This window comes from Neltuma alba, unplaced genomic scaffold, assembly GCF_004799145.2.
Source record: "Neltuma alba isolate B1F8T4 unplaced genomic scaffold, ASM479914v2 tig00012021_pilon, whole genome shotgun sequence".
NCBI lineage: Eukaryota > Viridiplantae > Streptophyta > Magnoliopsida > Fabales > Fabaceae > Neltuma > Neltuma alba.
Window position 1 is genome coordinate 64,251 of NW_021636590.1, and position 20,697 is coordinate 84,947.

At 36.4% G+C, this 20,697-nt stretch overlaps 3 protein-coding genes across 3 annotated transcripts; 2 read left to right on the forward strand and 1 right to left on the reverse strand.

Moving 5' to 3' along the window:
- Positions 1–2,021: 2,021 nt before the first annotated feature.
- On the forward strand, positions 2,022–3,439 carry LOC114721283 (uncharacterized). Its single transcript, XM_028907115.1, has 2 exons — positions 2,022–3,062; positions 3,373–3,439. The coding sequence occupies exons 1-2, from the start codon at positions 2,132–2,134 to the stop codon at positions 3,399–3,401; spliced, it is 960 nt and encodes a 319-aa protein (XP_028762948.1). The 5' UTR covers positions 2,022–2,131; the 3' UTR covers positions 3,402–3,439.
- A 1,716-nt stretch (positions 3,440–5,155) lies between these two features.
- Positions 5,156–6,386, forward strand: LOC114721282 (uncharacterized mitochondrial protein AtMg00810-like). The gene has a single exon (XM_028907114.1). It carries the CDS (start codon positions 5,247–5,249, stop codon positions 6,330–6,332), a length of 1,086 nt encoding a protein of 361 aa, XP_028762947.1. The 5' UTR covers positions 5,156–5,246; the 3' UTR covers positions 6,333–6,386.
- A 10,820-nt stretch (positions 6,387–17,206) lies between these two features.
- On the reverse strand, positions 17,207–19,782 carry LOC114721284 (cyclic pyranopterin monophosphate synthase, mitochondrial-like). The gene is made up of 3 exons (XM_028907116.1): positions 19,589–19,782; positions 18,418–18,562; positions 17,207–18,033 (listed from the first exon to the last, which is right to left on the reverse strand). Exons 2-3 carry the CDS (start codon positions 18,517–18,519, stop codon positions 17,461–17,463), a joined length of 675 nt encoding a protein of 224 aa, XP_028762949.1. The 5' UTR covers positions 18,520–18,562; positions 19,589–19,782; the 3' UTR covers positions 17,207–17,460.
- Positions 19,783–20,697: the final 915 nt, after the last annotated feature.

The window sequence follows — 20,697 nt, forward strand, 5'->3', positions numbered from 1 at the left end:
AATGGTCCATCAATTGATCGATCAACTCATACAATTTGAATTATCTATTAATTTATCGATCAAACTTAGTGCTAACATTCAAGCAAATAGAGACATTTTATCTGACACTTGATCGATGATCAACATACTAAACCATAACATACTTGATTTATTACTATCAAAACATGAAATCTAACATTCTCCTCCTTTTTGATGATGACAAAACACAGGTGTAAGACTAATCATATTTCATCAGATAATAATATTCATCAGTAAATATCAAACTATCAAAATTTAGTAGAAATGTGCAACTAATATCATTTTAAGTACTGTTAGAATTCAAATTACATAAATATAAAAAGAAATACATGAAAACATAACAGAAATAACAACAAGAATAAAAAAAACAGAAGAACTAAACAGATTCCTTCTCCCCCTTTTTGTCAGCATCAAAAAGGGGGAAGAAGTAGAGACAGTAGGCAAGGTGATTGGAATAGGAAGAGGGGGAAGCTAGGAAATTGGAGAAATAGCCTAAGAAATAGGTGGAAGAGTTAGAGAAGGAGCAGGTTGAGGAACAGTAATAATGGCTAAAGTGGATGGAGTGGGAGAGGATGTGACAGGGATAGAAGGAGAAGCAGGTGTGGGAGAGGTAGAGATAGGTGAGGAAGATGCTTCAAGAACAGGATGAGGAGGAGAGGGTGGATAAGATAAGAGATCCTCAAAGTTGAAGGAGGTACTTGGTGCAGAGAAATTATTGCAGAGAGAGGCTACCATCCCTTTCAACTCTCTAATCTCCTTTTCAACGTAGTCAAATCTCTAGGAGACCTCTTTTTCTAAGACTACCATAGCTTGACAATGAAGATCTAATATTTTGGAAAGTCCATCAAATTTCTTGTCTAAAATTTCACCATAGTCTTTGGCCGTGGCATACACTCTTTTCTCAAACTCTTGTAGCTCAATTTGGAATATATTCCAGATAGTGTTGCCATAAAATGAGGAGCCAAAGGTTTGAGAGGGTTTTGCAGAAGATTTAGCTTCATCCTGGCCCTTTGAACCACTAGTCATTGGCTATTTTCTTTTCTCTTTTCTTGCCAATTTCTATGAAGACTGAAAGGGCACTAGAATCTTCATTTTATTGAGCTGGTTAATTCCGAATGTAGGAACCTTCACTTTGACTTCTCCAAGCTCGAAGGGTGCAATGTTGTTTACTTGGAGAAAGTATGTGACTAGCTAAGGATAGGGGATGGGTATGGACTTGGACTTACTGAGTGTGAAATCCTTCATGTCACTATAGATTAAGGCTCCAATATTGATTTTCTCTCCACTGATTATCCTGGCCAACAGTAGGTAGTCATCCTGGTTTAAGTGTGAGAAGCTGCCAGACTTGTTCACCATGCTCCTTGAATAAATGTAGTGGATTATTCTGTAATAATCACATATTTGTTTTGGTGGGAAGTTCAACTCTTCTGGGTAGCTATCACTATGCAGTTGTAGAGATATGATATGATTTGATATGTAAATATTATGTAATTATGATTAGGATTTGATAGGATATGATATTATCATAATGAGCCATTAATGCAGAGGCTCCTCTCACTTGTATATATATGTGTATATTCTGATCAATGAAATATAAGAGAATTATTCTCCATATTATTCTATTTCCTACATGATATCAGAGCGTAGGAATTTTCTTTTTGGGTGTTAATTTTCGGTTGCTACAGTACCAAAATTACTGTGTGAGCTCGTGACCCTCTTCCCGACGCTTCCTTTGGTGCCACCGCCCTGCCTGTTCACTCGGCGTCCGTACAGTGTCCGTACAGTCCGTACTCCTGCACTGTTCATCGACTTTTCCGGCGCTCTGCACTGTTCACTCGCGTCCGTACAGTCCGTACGCTCTGCATTGTTCATCGACTTTTTCCGGCGCTCTGCGCTGCTCACTCGGCGTCCGTACGGTTCTTACTTTCTGGCGTTCTGTTTCGTTTCTGGCGCATCTCCGACACGCTGTTTGTGTAATTCAGTTCTGTTTGCAGCTCCCTGTGTAGCTGTTGGCCTTTTTACTGCTTTGGTATTCATTAGGTAATCCAGGTATCGTGCTTTGTGTTCCTGTGTAACACTCTTTCGCATTCCCTTTGGTTAGTGCACTTCATCTATGGCGGAAATTAAATCTGTCTCAGAGCTTGTCCCAACTATTACTAAAATTACTGATCACAAGTTGACTTGGATAAATTATTTGGATTGGAGTAAAACCATTCGCCTCTATCTGCGGAGCATTGAGAAGGAAGACCATCTGACTGATGATCCTCCAACAACTGATTCCAAAAAGACCTGGTTGCGGGATGATGCACGGCTATTTTTCCAGATCCGTAATTCCATTGACAGTGAGATTATTCCCTCTATTAATCACTGTGAATTGGTTAAGGAACTAATGGATTATTTAGATTTTTTGTATTCAGGAAAAGGAAATATCTCTTGTGTTTACGAGGTCTGCAAAGCTTTCTATCGTTCTGAAAAACAGGATCGTCCTCTCAAAGCCTACTTTATGGACTTTAAAAGGATGTATGAAGAACTGAATGTGTTAATGCCTCTTACTGCTGATTTGAAGGTTCAGCATAAGCAACGGGAGCAAATGGCTATTATGAGCTTTCTTACTGGTCTCCCACCTGAGTACGACACAGTTCGGTCTCAAATCTTATCCGGATCTGAAATTTCTGACCTTCAAGATGTGTTTTCCAGAGTAATGAGAGCTGAGAATCTCTTGCCACCAGCTGCTAGTATTCCTACAAGTGCCTTGCTCAGTAAGGGCACCTATGAGACTCGTAGTCCCATTGATAACCGCGGGGGGCCTACCCGTGGTGGTTCGAAGCAAGGGGGAGCCCCTTCTGACTCCAGTGGGGTAGTGTGTTATTACTGCAAAGAACCGGGGCATACAAAACGCACATGTCGAAAACTTCAGAATAAACAGCAACGGAATAACTCTGCCCACGTGGCTACACAAGCCAGTGACACAGTCACGATTTCTGCTGCTGAGTATGCCCAGTTAAAATCTACTACACCGTCTGTGAGTGCCGCAGCTACAACAGGTAATAATGCTACTGCCCTTGCTTCTTCTCCTCAAAGTAGATCATAGATTCCGGGGCTACTGATCATATGACAGGTAACAGCCATCTCTTCTCCTCTTATAATGCTTTTGCCAATCCGTCAAGTGTTTCCATCGCTGATGGTTCCCAGTCTCAAGTTCTCGGTTTTGGCACTGTTAATCCCACACCCTCTATCCGTTTGTCATCTGTGCTAAATGTTCCTAAACTTTCTTTTAATCTCCTATCTCCCAGTAAACTCACCCGTCAACTAAACTGTTGGGTCTCACTTTTTCCTTCTCATTGCTTGATACAGGATCTTTTGACGAGGCGGATTATTGGTAGAGGTTATGAATCTGGCGGGCACTATATACTGGATGATCGGGTGTCTCATGCGGTAGCTTGCGCTAGCAGTCATTCTCCCTTTGAAGTTCATTGTCGATTGGGTCATTTGTCTCTATCTTCTCTTAAGAAAGTTTATCCTCAATTTCAGCATTTGTCGTCTTTAGATTGTGAGTCATGTCAGTTTGCCAAGCATCATCGTCTTCCTTTAGTGTCTCGTGTCAATAAACGGGTTTCATCCCCTTTTGAGTTAGTCCATTCTGATGTTTGGGGTCCTTGTCCTGTAGAGTCCAAAGCAGGGTTTAAATACTTTGTTACATTTGTTGATGATTATTCCCGGACAACTTGGTTATATTTAATGAAACATCGCTCTGAATTGTTTTCCCATTTTTGTGCCTTTTGTGCTGAGATTAAAACTCAATTTAATGTTTCTATTCGCACCTTACGAAGTGATAATGCAAAGAATATCTCTCTGCTTCGTTCCAATCTTACATGCTTCAAAATGGTATACTTCATCAGTCGTCTTGTGTCGATACACCAGCTCAAAATGGTGTTGCAGAAAGAAAAAATCGCCACCTACTTGAGGTGGCCCGTGCACTTTTGTTTCAAATGCAGGTTCCTAAACCATTTTGGGCTGACGCGGTCTCCACTGCCTGCTTCCTTATTAATCGAATGCCTTCCTCTGTTCTTGATGGTAACTCTCCTTTTTTTACCCTCTTTCCTTCTAAGCCTTTGTTTCCTATTGCTCCTAAGATATTTGGGTGTGTCTGTTTTGTGCGGGATGTACGTCCATCTATTTCAAAGTTAGACCCCAAGTCGCTTAAATGTGTCTTCCTTGGATACTCTCGGGTCCAAAAAGGTTATCGTTGTTTCTCACCTACTCTCAATCGTTATTTAGTATCTGCAGATGTCACCTTTCAGGAGTCCACACCATATTTCTCGCATTCTTCCCCACCTGCTCCACCTGCGGAGGAGGATGACCTTCTAATATACTCTGTCACCTCACCATCACTGTCGTCGCAAGCACCCGCTCCCGCACTCGTTCAACCATTTGATCGTGTGTATACACGACGGTCAGAGGAGATTACTACCGCCACGCCAGCTTCTATTCCTCCCTGGTCCGCCTCGCCCTCAGATCCTGAGTTGAGCAACACTGAACCTCGTTCTGACCCTAATCCTGAGACACCTCCTGTTCCAGACCCGGATGCCTCTCTTGATCTACCCATTGCCCTTCGCAAAGGTAAACGTACTTGTGCCCATCCTATTTCGTCCTTTGTTTCATATGACCGCTTGTCTCCTGTGTCCAGTTCCTTTGTTGCCTCCCTAGATACTATCTCTGTGCCCAGAACTATTCGTGAAGCCTTGGCCCACTCAGGTTGGCGTGCTGCAATGGAAGAGGAGATGGCGGCCCTTGATCGGGCTGGTACATGGACCCTGGTCGATTTACCGGCGGGTAAAAAGGCCATTGGATGTAAATGGGTGTTCACTCCGAAAACTAAGGCTGACGGCACACTTGACCGCCTTAAGGCTCGCCTTGTGGCTAAAGGTTATGCACAAACCTATGGCATTGACTATTCCGAAACCTTTTCTCCTGTTGCTAAGCTCTCATCTGTCCGTCTGTTCATCTCTCTGGCTGCTACTTATGATTGGGATCTACATCAATTAGACATTAAAAATGCATTCTTACATGGTGATCTTCATGAAGAGGTCTATATGGAGCAACCACCTGGGTTCGTTGCTTAGGGGGAGCATGGGAAAGTATGTCGCCTTAAGAGGTCCTTGTATGGTTTAAAGCAAAGCCCTCGTGCATGGTTTGACCGGTTCAGTACTGTCGTACAGAAATTTGGCATGAGCCAAAGCAAGTGCGATCATTCTGTATTTTATCAAAGAACAGCGGCTGGCATGATTCTCTTGGTGGTATATGTAGATGACATTGTGATCACAGGCAGTAATGGTTCGGGCATCTCGTCCCTCAAGTCCTTTCTTAATTCCCACTTTCAGACGAAGGATCTGGGCTCTCTGACATACTTTCTAGGTATTGAAGTTATGAGAAGCAAGAAGGGCATATTACTGACACAGCGCAAATATGTTCTTGACCTCCTGAAGGAAACTGGAAATTTGGGAGCAGCACCGACTAAGTTTCCTATGGTTCACAACCCACTCCTTGACGCTGATGGGAGCATACCACTCGATGATTCTCTTGATGATGAGAAACGGATGCTTGAGGCTCAGAAGAGCAAACCATTTGAGAATCCTGAGAGGTACAGGAGAATGATTGGCAAGTTAAACTATCTCACTGTAACTCGTCCGGATATTACTTATCCAGTCAGTGTACTAAGCCAGTTCATGGCATCCCCGACTGTCAGACAGTGGGAAGCCTTGGAGCACGTGTTACATTATTTGAAGGGATGTCCAGGTCGTGGGATATTATACAAAAATCATGGTCATACAGACATTGAGTGCTTCTGTGATGCGGATCATGGTGGATCAAAGGCCACGAGACGGTCTACTACAGGATACTGTGTCTTTGTGGGCGGGAATCTGGTGTCCTGGAAAAGCAAGAAACAAAATGTGGTGTCCAGATTGAGTGCAGAGGCAGAATACCGAGCTATGGCACAGTCTGTATGTGAGATAATCTGGATATATCAGCTATTAAAGGAAGTTGGCCTCAAAACCACTTTGCCAGCAAAGTTGTGGTGTGACAATAAGGCTGCCCTACATATAGCCTCCAATTCTGTGTTCCATGAACGTACCAAACATATTGAGATTGATTGTCATTTTATCAGAGACAAGCTTAAGGAGAACTTCATCTCCACTGGATATGTGCGTTCTAGTGATCAATTAGGCGACCTTCTAACTAAAGCTCTAAATGGGACTCGTGTTGACTATCTGTGTGACAAGTTGGGCATGCTTAACATTTATGCTCCAACTTGAGGGGGAGTGTAGAGATATGATATGATTTGATATGTAAATATTATGTAATTATGATTAGGATTTGATAGGATATGATATTATCATAATGAGCCATTAATGCAGAGGCTCCTCTCACTTGTATATATATGTGTATATTCTGATCAATGAAATACAAGAGAATTATTCTCCATATTATTCTATTTCCTACAGCAGTAAAATCTTGTATGCTTTTATGTCATTCATGTCCCCTCTTCTGACATATTCTGGATTCCCGAGAAGTTCATTTATCTTAGCAGAAGTCAGAGTAATGGTTCTTCCTCTGAGTTTTGTTGTGAGATAATTATTCACTAAATTATGTTGGTCATCATACTCTTCTACAGATTCCATATTGTAGTAAAATCTCTTGACACTTCAGGGCAGTATTCACCACTAATACTCAACCAGTTAGAGTAGTGTTCCAGAGGGTTACTCAAATCCAATTTGATTTTCTCATTCTTTTTCAAACTATCTAGATCTACTGAGACCACAGGACAAGACTTTTGAGTTGTAAAATTAGCTTTAAACTTTAACATGCTTACATCTTGATCTAAGTTTCCAACCAAGAATTCAGATGATTTGAAAGGTATACTTTGGGCAGAAGGCTGTTACTACACACCTTTTCCTATTCTTTGTTTCTTGTGCCGTGGTTGTTTGGGGATAGGAATTTTTAGTGCAGCCTCCACAGCTTTTTGAACTGAAGTTTCATCATCGGATTCTGTTTTAGATTCTTCGGTCACAACTGGCAATTTGGATTTTGAGCGTGGAAAGCGTCTCTGTGGTGTAGGTTGCCCAATTCCTTCAGCTTGTCTTTCTCTGATTTTAAGTACTCCCTTTTTCTTCAAAGGTTCTTGCTTCACTTTGGGTCTATATCCCTTTTTCGTTGTAGGAGTAGCAATCTCTTTGGACTGGGTTTGCTTTTCAGTGTTTTCTTCCCGGTCACTTCCAGGTTGTTTGACCCTCACCATTTGTCGTTACACCCAAGGATTCTGAGAGATTGATTGGTGAAAAGAGTGTTCAAAGGATTTGGTAGAGATCGAAAGGGCTTAAGGAGTGATTTCGAGTGAAGTGAAGTGAGAGACTTAATGGGACAGTGAGATTTTGAACATTGCGTGAAACAGGGGTGATGGTTTTATCGAGCTAGGACTGCGATAACTGACGGGGTTTTTCAAAATCTGAACGTTATAGACACTAAATTTATTGATCAAGTTATCGATCAATGCATGATCGATCACATGTTCAATAAATAAGAAAAACACACAAGAACACTGAAGACAATTATCGATCAAGTTATTTAACAATGAATTATTGATCACGTTATCAATAAATGTTAAGTAAAAGTGCATACCTGGTATGGTTTATCGATCATTTGATCGATTAACAGTTTATCGATCAGCTTATTGATAATCCTTACCCATTTGCCGGATTTTACTGAGATTCTTCGTTGCTGTTGATCGATGTGTTGATCGATAATTGAGTGATCGATCGGCTTATCGATAATTTTCCTTCCATCATCTTTGGTCAGTTCCATATTCCTTGTTTATCGATCAATTGATCGATAATTCATGCCAATTCAATATGTAGTTATCGATGTTTTCATTGATCATACCATACTCTGTTCACTTTTGTTTTTCTATGACAAAACAGAGCTTCCTATGAAACAAATTTCTATATACTCCGATGCTTAAAACCGGGACACATCAAAGCAGAGTGTCCTCAACTATCCAAGATGAAGGATAAGGAGAAGAAGAAATTCAGAAAGAACAAGGCCTTTGTGACATCAATCTGGAGAGATAGTTCCTCAAAAGAAGAAGAAAGCAACGATGAAGAAACAGCAAACGTCTATCTAGTGGCTCAAGAAGACGAAGATTCAGAGACAGATAAGGTAATCACTTCTGAACCCTCTTATGATGAATTACAATCTGAATATAATGCATTACATTTAGAATGAGTAAGAACTGCAAAGGAGTTGGTAAGCTCTAAGAAAAAGATAAAGCTTCTAGAGGAACAGCAAGCAAAGCAAACAGACACCACACCTCTAGTATGTCAAAGGAGGGGACATGAATGACATAAAAGCAGAGTGTCATATGATGAACAAAACAAAGCTTTACCATTTATCTGTCTTCTCATCGATAACTTATTTATAGATCATGTGATCGATAAATACTTACCAGAATTATGTCTCTTTATCTGTCAATTGTTTGATCATCTGATTATCAATCAAGTGATTGACAATTTTCTACAAACTTCTGTACCAAACAGTGTTAACAATGATCGATCAACACATACAATTTGAATTACCTATTAATTTATCAATCAAACTTAGTGCCAACATTCAAGCAAACAGAGACATTTTATCTGACACTTGATCAATTATCTTTTGATCGATCAACGTACTAAACCAGAACATACTTGATTTGTTATTATCAAAACCTTAAATCTAACAAATTATTTTTTAGAAAAATTTATACTTTCAATTTGCTGAAACATAGTAAAAAAAAAAAATCAATTTCAGCCTCGTGTTCCCATCACATCTTGTTTTCATGCCCCGTGTCCTGCTTTAAAAAAAAAAAATTGATAAAGTCATATTCTCTTGAGTTTGATATCTAAAATAGATTAGCATTTATGTGTATTTTGTTTATAATCCCTTATCTATTTAAAATGTCCTCAATCCATTATATCATCAATCTCCATAAGCCCATTACCTGAATCACAAATCATTTCCATTGCCATTTGCATTGCATTGGGAGATATTCAGATCTTTTTTTTTTTTTTTTTGGATATAGAGATGTTGAGATTGTTAGGGGACAGAATATGATGAATTAAATGTTGGCAAAAAAAGAATACCATCAACATATGTTGGGAGCTAGGTTTAAAACGAATAGAAGTAGAATGTGATGCGGTTATGTTATAGAACAATTTCAGAGTGGGAGGAGCATTGGAGGACACCCACTGGAGGAAAACCTGAGGGAAATAAGGCGAAGAGACTGGCAGATAGAGTTGAAACACATATACAGAGAAAGTAATAGAAGTGCGGACCACCTAGCAAAACCAGCTTGGGAACAGAGGCAAAGGATAACGATCTGGGAGTCACCACCGAGGAATGTCGAGCAAACTTACATGGAAGAACTGGTGGGGATAGGAATCCCTCGAAGCTTAATAGTCTTCTAGTTTATTTGTTTTGTTGTCTTTCTTTCCTGTATCACCCCAAAAAAAAAAAAGAATACCACGATTAATTACCATGTTTAGACAACGTCAACCCTATGTTTCTGTGAAGATTAGAAATCTTCGATTCCTGAATTTTTGCGTCCTTTCTTCACTGCTAGTACTTGAAATCTGCTACACATTGGCGAGATGTTTCAACGATGCTTGAACTCTCTATATACACCAAAAAGGAATTCTGAAAAAAAACCAAGGAAGAATATCAGAAAAATATTTTTAAATTTTTAAATTTTGAATCAATCTTGCTTACTGTACTTTAATAACAATTGTCAACATTTGAAAAACAAATGACAATACATTTTGTTAGTCATTTCTGATTCGGGGTTTTGCAATTTTAGAGGTATATTTTTAGGATTTTCCAGAAAAATAGGACTCTTCTATTTTCTTTTTATAAAAAGGAAAAATCAGGACCCTAGTTGAAGTTTAATCCAATATACTCCCTCTGTTCCTTATTATAAGAGACATTTGATGCTTATGGCATGTTCCTATATATAAGAGACACTTAAAAGTTGTCTCTATTTTTGTGTGTTGATTTTCTATTTTACCCATATTTATTGTCTCTAACTCACACTCTCTCTCCTTCCCACTTCTCTTTCTTTTAATAATTCACCATTGTTCTCTCTCCTTATTAATGAGGGCATTTTTGGAAAAAAATTATACTTTTAACACATTAATTATTCTTAACTAATTTTAACAGTTTTTTTGATCAACGTAATTCGGTTATTCGTCTCTTATAATAAGGAACGGAGGGAGTACTATTTTACAAATACACAACAAAATGTTCACTAACTCAGATTTTAATACCATTTATTTAGTACCAGTGTTGAAGGCCATTTTCAAGCCTGTAATGGTTCCCCAGATCTCAGCTTTTAATGCACAACACATTCCCAACTTTCTCGTGAATCCCCTAATCCAGCATTCATTGCAGTCACAAATTCACACAGCAAGCCTCCACAACCAGCAAGCCTTCCTTGCCCTCTTGTCCCGTTGAGTTTGGCCTAAGCATTATTTGGTCTCATCTATTTAATACATTCCTCTTTTCTCATCATTCCTCCAATACCATTGAAATTATACACCATCAAGCACTCCTTTGTGTAGTAATCAGTCACTAATTTATCTTTAGTTGATCATAAACCCTTTGTGTTGCATAGAATAAATGTTGAATGCAAAACCGTCGGACAAATACCATCTGTGTAGCAAAACCCTGTACTTTGCATGATACTTATAAGAATGATGAGATCAAGCCAATATACATAGAAATGGGTGCTCTTATCTACCCTTCCCTTCCTCTACCATCCTTTTCTCTTCACCACCATTTGATTAAAATTTAATGGTCTAGATTTAACATTTTATAAAAATATTATTATAATTTTATATAAAAATATATAGATAAACAAATTTAAATGGTTAAAATAAGTGATATTTAATTAGGCATAAAGTTTCCAAGTTCTTTGAACCCGTGAGAGTATTCCATACTGAAGCCATTTCCATGTTCTCTGACGCGTACCAAGCAAACAATTCTCCTAATTCCAATTTCAATTCCATTTCCATACTTTCAAATTCCATATCATACTAAATGGCTGATATATAGTTCTCAAAATTATTCTACAAAATAATTTACAATCTCTTCATTTTTCAAAATATTATTGAAAAGGGTGCAAGTCTGTGTAATTATATAATTCTCTGAATTATCTCACAAAGTGATTCAGTGTCTTTTCATTTTTCAAGATATTAAAAAGAATGTAAATTAGGGTTGTTCACGGGACATATCAGGGCCGGGACAGGCCCGTCCCAGTTTTGTCCTGATGAACAGTAAACAAACAAACAAACAACAAGCCTTATCCCACTAGGTAGGGTCGGCTACATGAATCACACGACGCCATCGTGCTCTGTCAACAACCCAATCCTTAGATATGTTGTTGATTAGGAGGTCTCGTTCAATTAATGAGACAGAAAAACTGTCTTGTGTATCGTCCCATCCTGATGTTGTCTCAGTCCTGGTCTGGATGAGACGGGACTGGGACGTCTCGATATAATTTTTTTTAATGTTTTTTTAAGTTGTTGAGCCTGTTGCAATAAAATCTGATTTTTTTTTAATTGGCTCTTGTAAAAACATCTTTTTTTTTTTAATTTCTTACCCTTAAATAAAAGCCCAAAATATTATATATAATAGTCATTAAAAACTCTAAATAAAAGCTTTTAACACAATAAAAGCTTGTTAGAAATTCTAATCATCAAAAGTCTCAAATCATCAGCAAATATAAAAGCTCTAAATAAATGGATCTATAGTTCTATACAATAATCTCAAATCTTAAAAAGGTATGAAAAGAAAATGACAATATGTATTATATAAAAATGAAAAAAAAAAGGGGACTGGGACGGGATGACTCCGTCTTGTATCCTATCCCATCCCAGTCTCTTTTTTGTCCCGTTCTGAAAAATTTCAATAAGGTCGGGACCGGAATGGGCCAGCCTTGAACACCCCTGGTGTAAACCTCTATGTAATTATATAGTTCTCTTAATTATTATAAAGGCAACCTATGCCCAAAAAAAAAACAAAAAAAGAAATCGGCAGCATTGAAATGTTAAAAGTCACCAAGAACATACTTCAAACACAAAAGTATACTTCATGAGATGTAATATTCGCTTATCTTCAGAAAAATTGTGTCATTTCTAAAAATATCATTAGATAATCCATATACTCATTCATTAGATAACCACGTACCTTTTCAATTGTATTAGATAAGAGGATATCATTGTCGGTTTATTTATTATTTTACTATTTCGTTTATTAGAACTGACTGTTGTGTTTAATATTACCTGATAAGGTAATTTTCTTAGTATTTTCGCCATAATTGTTTTTAGTCATTAGACTCAAGAGGCCATTTCGTTTTATGATTGTTATGCTCTATTATCGAGGAATTTGGGTGAATAGATAGAAATCATTCAAGAGGTGTGGCCAAAGTAATTTCATTTGATGATATTTTGACCGTCATGAAATACTTATAATTTAGAGATGAGCTTAAAATGGAGGGTATTTTTGAAAGGATTACTATCAAAGAAGGGGACCATCATTTATTATACTTTTCAGAGAGGAACGATTTAAAGGAGCAATTTTTTTTTTCTTGATTAATTATGTATGCTCTACTATTGAAGAGTCACAACGCTGAGATAGCCAAAAATTTCAACGCACATATATTAAGGCCAAAACAATTTCAATCTTGAGCACAATATTAATTCAAAATCCTTCTCTTGATATTGAAATCAACTTACATGCACACACACATATATAAGCAAAAAAATTTGCATCAAGTAGGATTTGAATCTATGTCAAAGGTCCTAGAAGAACTCTCTTGTATCCATTAGACAATGAATGCTTTTTCTTCTTTGCGCGCAATTGTTTTTTTCCCCCTTATTGTTCTGCTTGGAAGGAAGAATTCGTGCTCTAGATTGTGTATTCAATTTTATGATGAATTGCATTTCTATTTTTACAATTTTCATTTTACATCAAATTGATATAATTAGATTAAAGAATTAGAATGAATTTAAGAATTCTATTTTGTTCTTTGCATTCCAGTTAATTTATTTTAGCTAAATACTAAATAACTAACCTAATTAGTGACGCTGGGGATACCCATGTACGTTTGGCCTTCTTTCTTGATATCTAACCTAATTAGATGGATTTATGTGCTATAACACTAAATGTTAATTCCTTTTTTCATATAAAACTCCACAGAATGGAAGGAAGAAATAAACTCCCTTCAAACCCATCCTTACAAACTCCGGCGTAACTACCAAGTCTTTGATACTGATGAATTAGTAAAGGTAATATTTAATGATTCTTAAATGAAAGCTGTTAAGTTTTTTAATATCCGTTAGTATACGTGGCAACATTATAAATTAATTTTATCCAGCGTTTAACATATTCACAAGGGATGAAACTGACAATGTTGTGACTTAAACAGTCCTAGTTGATTTAATAATTAATTTAAGTTAAAAAAATAGAGATTTTTAAATGCCATCAGCTAAGTTACGAATAACATGAAACAGTTAAAAATGAATATAGGTAAATGTTGAGTTTATTAATTTCCTTACTGCGATGCTATTCTCATGCATATAAAATTTATTTTTGGATAATTGATAGTGCGTCAAAAATAAATTACTATGTCGTAGAACCCTTTGTTTGTTGCTGGAAAGCCCGAAACAGAGCTGTGTGTCGTTATTACACCACAGTCGTTCATTCTTGTCTCTCCACCAAAAAAAATAAGGAGTCACGGTGGACTGGAATGTATTGTAACTTGCAAATTCACTGGTACTGATTCAATACAGAAAGAATGCGACGGCTGAAAAGCTAGAAAGTAGAAATATCACCAAAAGAATACCAAAAAAAAAAAAAAGATATATACTCCTTCCATCCGAAGACCCATTTTGTAGTCACACATTTAGAGCAGGAGGATTATTGTATTAAGTATGACGGCCGAAGTTTCGCTTGAGGAGAGCGATGCTTGGATCTTGGTAACCATCATGCACTTTTGTTAAGTCATCATAACCTGCGAACCCTGTAAAAGACGTAGAAAAAAATTTGCATCAAGCATCACTGCAATGGAAACACATAATTAAGCAGAATTGATTCTAAAAACAGACGAAGTGTATTACTAAAAATTCTCTCAGCTTTAAAACCCATTAAAGGACGATGGCATAATCTTCAGCCTCTAGAAGAGCAGTGTGCGTGTTTAGAATAAGCCCAAAAAGCATACGAGATCCACACAATGTACAGTGAATCAGATTACCGCTTAACTTCAAAAATTTAAACGTGAGTGAATAATGCGCATCTATTATGTGTTCAATAATTTAGATGATAGAAAAGTCAACAAATATCTACCACCCACCATTCAGATGAGCACAAGGCCTGCAGAGGGACAAACTACTTCAAACTTCAAAGCCTCTGAAAAAATATCTACCACCTTTCTAACTAGAGTTGGGAAAACGGGCCGAGCCCATCAGGCCGGCCCATTTATAGCATGAAATTATGAGGGCCGGGCTTGCTATTTTTCTCTTAAAATGAGAAATAAGCCCTGGAGGGCCGAGGGCTTAAAAGGGCCGGCCCTTTTATAATTTTTTATTTTTTAAATTTTTTTATATAATATTAATGTTATTAATTTTTTACATTGTTAATAATATTTCAAATATTTAGTTATTATTATCATTTTAAAATTAAATTTAGTTTTAGACAATAATTTATCTAATTAAATTTTTAAAAAATTGGTTAATTTGGACTTTAATAATGATTTGATTTATATTATATGCGTTGATATTTTTAAACTATATATATATTTGATAATAGAATATTTTTATACTTATATAACTTGTGATTCTATAATTTGAATTAGAAATTCATGAGTTTCAACAACAATGTTTCTCACATTAAAGTAAAATAAGAGTTAGATTGCAAAATTTAAAAATAAAATTCTTATAAAGAAGAAAAACCTGATATTTTTGTTACGAAAGAAAAACGTACTTATAAAGACAAGTAATTAATTATAGTGATGATGAAGTTTCAAAAGATTAATGATAATGTTTATTTATTGCACAATTGCATTATAGATAAAACTTTTAGATGTTGTTATCTTGTTAATGAATGTTTTAGATGTTCTTAGATGTTGATGAATATTTATATATGATGATATTTTATATTTGTGACTTAATTTTATTCATATTTATGTCTTTTATTAATAATTTCATTGGTTTATTTTTATATTTTTATAAAAAATATGATAAATATAAAAAATAGTATTTTTTTCTCAAACGGGCCAAAAGCCCGCGGGCCGGCCCTAACCCTGTAGCTTAAGGGTTGGGCCTAGCAAATTGGGATATTTTTAAAATTTCAACCTTGGAGGGCCGGCCCTTTTAAGCTCGCCAGCCCTGAAGGGCCGGCCCTGATTCCCAACTCTATTTCTAACAATCAACTGAAACCCATCCAATTGGTCGTTGGCCAAAGCTGCAACATGGATCTTCGATAACTTCCAAAAAAACACCCCAAAAAATGAACACGGACAAAGGTTAACAGTCCATGACAAGAAGAAAGAGCACACAAACAAACCCCAAGAAGTCAGAGAATCTTAATACCTGCCTCCTCATGAGAATAAAATTCAAAGACCTCACCACCTTCCATAAAAGCCAAACCATGTCATCATATGCACCCACAACAAACACAGAGATGTTTATCACAGCAACCTGACCTCATCAACGCCAAAGAAATCTCCATAGAGCAATCCATTCTTCTAGATAACCCTCTGCAGCAAAGAAAAAAGGAAACAATCAACACCAAGTAGTAAAAACCAAAAGACAAAGCAAAAACAGATTCGTATATAATATAACCCCACAACCTTAAGAAACAGTGGAAAAAGCACAGCACAAAAGCCCACCAACAACTCTATATTTATATGATCACCAACTCAAAAACCATTGAAAATCCACCCCGCGAATGCAAAGTAAAATGGAAACGCTCCCAACCAATGGAAATAGAACGTCCAAAACAAATACATGCGCCAACACAAAAAAAGAAAAACGCATACCCAAACTCAGATTTATAGACCCAAAGAAGAGTGGAAAATCAACAACAAAAAGAATAGACCATAAATGAAAACAAAACAACTAACCCAGCTAGGTGTATGCACTAAAAATGAATAGACCATAAATGAAAACAAAACAACTTTTTTTTAGGAAAATACCCCTATCAACCAATAGGAAGGCAACAATAATTTTTTTTTAAAAAAAATATACAATATCCACATGGATCAATCACAAAGCTGCTACAAGGTTTATAGGCTATATAAATTAGTAATCAAGTTTTTTCAATACTTATTAATGACAAATTTTTAAACAATTTTTAAAGATGTCCACGTTAAATGTTTCACACAATGATTTATTAATGAAACTAATTTAATAATTCCTATATTTGAAACAAAAATACCACCTTAGGAAGCGAGTAACAATGAGGAGGCCAGAAGGGGGTGCAACTTAAGTGTCTTAAATACTAAACAATTCCCTAGAGTTGTTAGCGCAACCCTAATGTGTAGTTTAATCACTTCTAGTGGAAGTAATATTTGTTAAAGATTAAATTAATAGAGAGATTAAAAGGAGAAAGACTGTTCAAATCCATTCACATTTTTCGTTTGTAAGTAGTCTCTCTAAGTTTCCCTATTTTATCTTGTCCCAGGGAGAAGAACAACGCTGCGTATGCCCCAGCTAGGGTGGCTAGCTTAATGGGGATAGACCTGTTGATTTTTGATGAATTACCAGTTCAGCTGCAGCACGTGACTCACAAGGATAATAATAGTTTGCAAACACGTGTGGAACAGCGCCTCGGAGTTAGTTTAGCCGTTTTGCTTTTCTTTTATCCCAAACAAAGGCATTTCCGAATTGAGTACTCCACTAAGAGTATGCACAAGTCAAACCTCCTCTAATCATACATTTTGCGAATACGTTTCCCTTGACAAGTGACAAATGGGCCTTTTATCGACTTCAACACTAACCAGTGTTTTTCATGTGAAAACTGACGCCAGCAATCAACACTAATGAACTAGAACAAGGCACCATTTATTTTAATGACGCATTAATTGAGAATGCAATAATCATGCTTAATATTTTCTACTCGGCATCCACGGGACAAAACAGGGTTTTCGATTACTTTTCCCATAGATTGAAAACATACTGTTACCAATAATAAAAATCTAAGCCTAATGTCAAAACTAGAAGGACTGAGGCAAAACATTTGACTGCGTTAATCTAACAATTTTCAATTAATTCTCTCAGCTTTTCCTTTTGTCATAATACAATTCAAGTGCTTCTTTGTCGTTGTGCCATTCAAAATGGCACATATTTTGAAACATTATCGTCCTGAGGACCAATCTCCACTCTTGCCACCAGCCTTATGCTTGAGTCTCACATCTGTAATAACTATATCTTTTGAAGCAGCCTTACACATATCATACACTGTTAAGCCAGCAACAGTAACTGCGGTCATGGCTTCCATCTCAACACCAGTTTTCCCTGTTGATGCGGCTTCCCCTTCTATCATTACACTGTGGTCTTTATGATTCAATTTCAAATCCACTCGTACGTGACTAAGGCTTATGTTATGGCACAATGGAATGAGACTACTGGTTTGCTTTGCACCACTTATGCCTGCAATTTTCGCCACACTAAGCACATCTCCTTTGGCCATTTGATTCGCTAAAACCAAGTCGAACACATGCTTTCCCAGGATTACCTCGCAACTCGCAATGGCAGTTCTTTTAGTATTTTCCTTTGGGGACACATCCACCATTTGTGCCTCCCCAGTATTGCTGGTATGAGTCAAACTAGAAGGACTTTCACATGTTTTTGGGGTATTTGCAGGACCATCACTCACAGTGCTATCAAATCTACTAGAAGGAGGCTGGCCAAATATTGACTCCATTTCCTGAAGTGGCATAAGAAGTTCAAGATGAACAACATTATCTAGTAACATTTTCTGGGAATTAGACAGTGCTTGGAAGAAAACCAAACTATGGTTTTAAAAGTGATTTTACGGTATCCAGAGTAAGTATGTGAGGAGTTTTGTCTTAACTTACATGAAAACAATTTTTAAAATTTTTTTTGTTTTTGGGGTGTGAAAGGACTTTCTAGAAGTGTGTGGAACAAAAGTTTCAGCATATCTATCCAATGGAATGGAAACTGGAAAATAAATGGATATTTATCTAATCACCCTACCCTAGAGCCACCAAAACATTCAATCATATATATATATATGCTTTATTATGCACTTGGAATCTCAATCAGAGAATGATGTAAAGATGGATTTTACATTGTTGAGTTCCTGAATAGAGCTTGCAAGGTCATGGCCACGGTAAGTGCAAATCATCCTCTTCAAGGGAGGGAATGCACCTACAATTCGTTGGAGAAACATTATAAGCAGGTCCTGATTTTCCTGGTTCTTAACATATAGCTAACTGCAAGACAGTGGAAATTCCAGTCAAATTTGATGCTTGCGAAGTGAAAAAAATTGAAATACAATAAGATGGAATTTGTTATGCTTTACTTACTGCAGAAGAAAATAGGAAGGAGCAAAATGAAAATCAGAAATAGGAATATAAATGAGACTGTAGCATCCATGCACAGGATATTATTGCATACAGTAACGAGAAGAAAACATATTCAGAAATATTAAATCCTCCCACAGTGCGTACTCTTAAAAATTCAGGAGAAAAAGCAGAACAAGTAGAACCAAAGAGTTTAAACAAAAAAAATAACTTGAATTTGTGAGAAGGCAGGATAGAATACCTGAAGACTGAAGGGAAGTTCAAAGAAATACAACTATAAGATAAGCACAAGCGAAATCTTCCAAAGCATAGACTTCATTTATATCATATGCCCAAAATGAAACTTCAAGATCCTAGGCAAGGCCTTATATCATATAAGCTAAAAGCTTCAAAAATTGTGCTGTGATAGAGAAGCTTTTGGAATAGAAATAAGAGCAGGCAGAGGATGCGATATTGTCACTCCTAATAGTTTGATTGAGTAGCAATTCCCTTCTGATCTTAATATGTACCAGTATATAAAAATGCGGAATTCTCCGTTGACATAGGAACAAATTTCAAAGAGTTGTTGGTTAATTTTCGCATAACAAGGTTCATGAGCAGACCTATAATACTCTCCGGCATAGTGAATATCATGCCCTTCTAATTTTTTTCCCCATGCTTCAACGAAGTGCCTTAGTAAGCCAATTGATTCAGGCAATTCCTCCAACCACTGACGAATGACAATGATAATAACACTCTTGCAATTTATCATCCAATTACTATTACTATTATTATTATTATTTTGGCCAAAACTTGAAACTAATTAAAATGAAAAATTAGAAAAAGACAGAAGAAAAAGAAAGGCAAGAAAATGTGCGACAATGAAAAGAAAAAAAAAATGACGGGGGAACAAATTCATATCTAGATTCAGAGCCAGATTGAAGAAATCAGACTCACCGGATTTTGAGAGGAGACTAAATTCGCAGCTTCTTCAATACTCGCCGGAGAACAACCACGCAGGACTGACAGCGGTGGACGGCATCTGTCGGCGAACTCGACCAACTGTGGAATGTGACTGCCACTGGCTTCTACCCTCCGCGATTTTGGTCCGCTCCTCCGCTACTTAAAAGGCGCCTGAAGCTCCTTGACCCCACCGTTTTCGTTGCAATTCATTGATGTAAGATCATTTTCTTCACAAGGCCGACTGTGAACACCTATTTTTTTCCGGGCCAACAAAATAATAAACCAAATTAATGAACCAAAATTAATAAAAGAAAAAAATCAAAATGATTTTTTTTTAAAGGCTAAGTTTGAAAAGTCCAGTAACAAATTTTAAAAAAAAAAATCAATCAAAAATATTCTTTTTATAATGAATGGCAATCAAATAAAAAATGGGGACTAAAAATTAATTAGCCACTAGATTAGGAGTAGACACATTAAAGAAAAAATAAAAATATCATAAAATAACAATAAAAATTTCTCATTTAAGTTTATTGGTTCTCAATTGGAAATATCTTTTGGAGCTATAATTAAGAAAAAAATAAAATACAAAATTTAAAATAAAAATCAAAAATTAATAATGATTTGGTATTTATATAGAAAGTAATAATATGAGTCATAATTGAAAAAAAATAAAAACAATTAAAGGAATTAAAATAATTCTTTTTTCTTTTTATATTTCTCTTTTTGTAAATAAAAGTATTTGTAAATAACTCTTTTTTTCTATATTTCTTTTTTTAAAATTAAAATCTTTTTTCATTTATTTAATTCTTTTTTTGGCAATTAAAATATTTTTTTAAAGGCCATATTATTTTTGTAGTCAACTTAGGGTTATGGTTCTCATGAATGAATGCTATGGAGTGCCTAATATCTTCCTTATGCATGATCGATTCCCAGACCCTACTGTGTTTTTGGAGACCATGCTTTTTAGATTTTCAAAATTAACCTTTTAAAATTTTGGTAGCAACTCATTTCTTTCCCTATGGGAAGGCTGGCAATCAGGCGCAACACTCGTAGTAGAATTGTCGCTTTCGAAATCCAAAATACTATTCATGAAATAATTAAAT

Excerpts from the sequence above, each read along its gene's own strand:
- LOC114721283 (XM_028907115.1), top strand. The coding sequence starts at position 2,132 with ATGGCGGAAATTAAATCTGTCTCAGAGCTTGTCCCAACTATTACTAAA. Across the intron at positions 3,063-3,372 it reads GAGTGCCGCAGCTACAACAG|GATCTTTTGACGAGGCGGAT; the intron begins GTAATAATGCTA and ends TGCTTGATACAG.
- LOC114721282 (XM_028907114.1), top strand. The coding sequence starts at position 5,247 with ATGAGCCAAAGCAAGTGCGATCATTCTGTATTTTATCAAAGAACAGCG.
- LOC114721284 (XM_028907116.1), bottom strand. The coding sequence starts at position 18,519 with ATGTTTCTCCAACGAATTGTAGGTGCATTCCCTCCCTTGAAGAGGATG. Across the intron at positions 18,034-18,417 it reads CTATTCAGGAACTCAACAAT|GAAATGGAGTCAATATTTGG; the intron begins GTAAAATCCATC and ends ATGCCACTTCAG.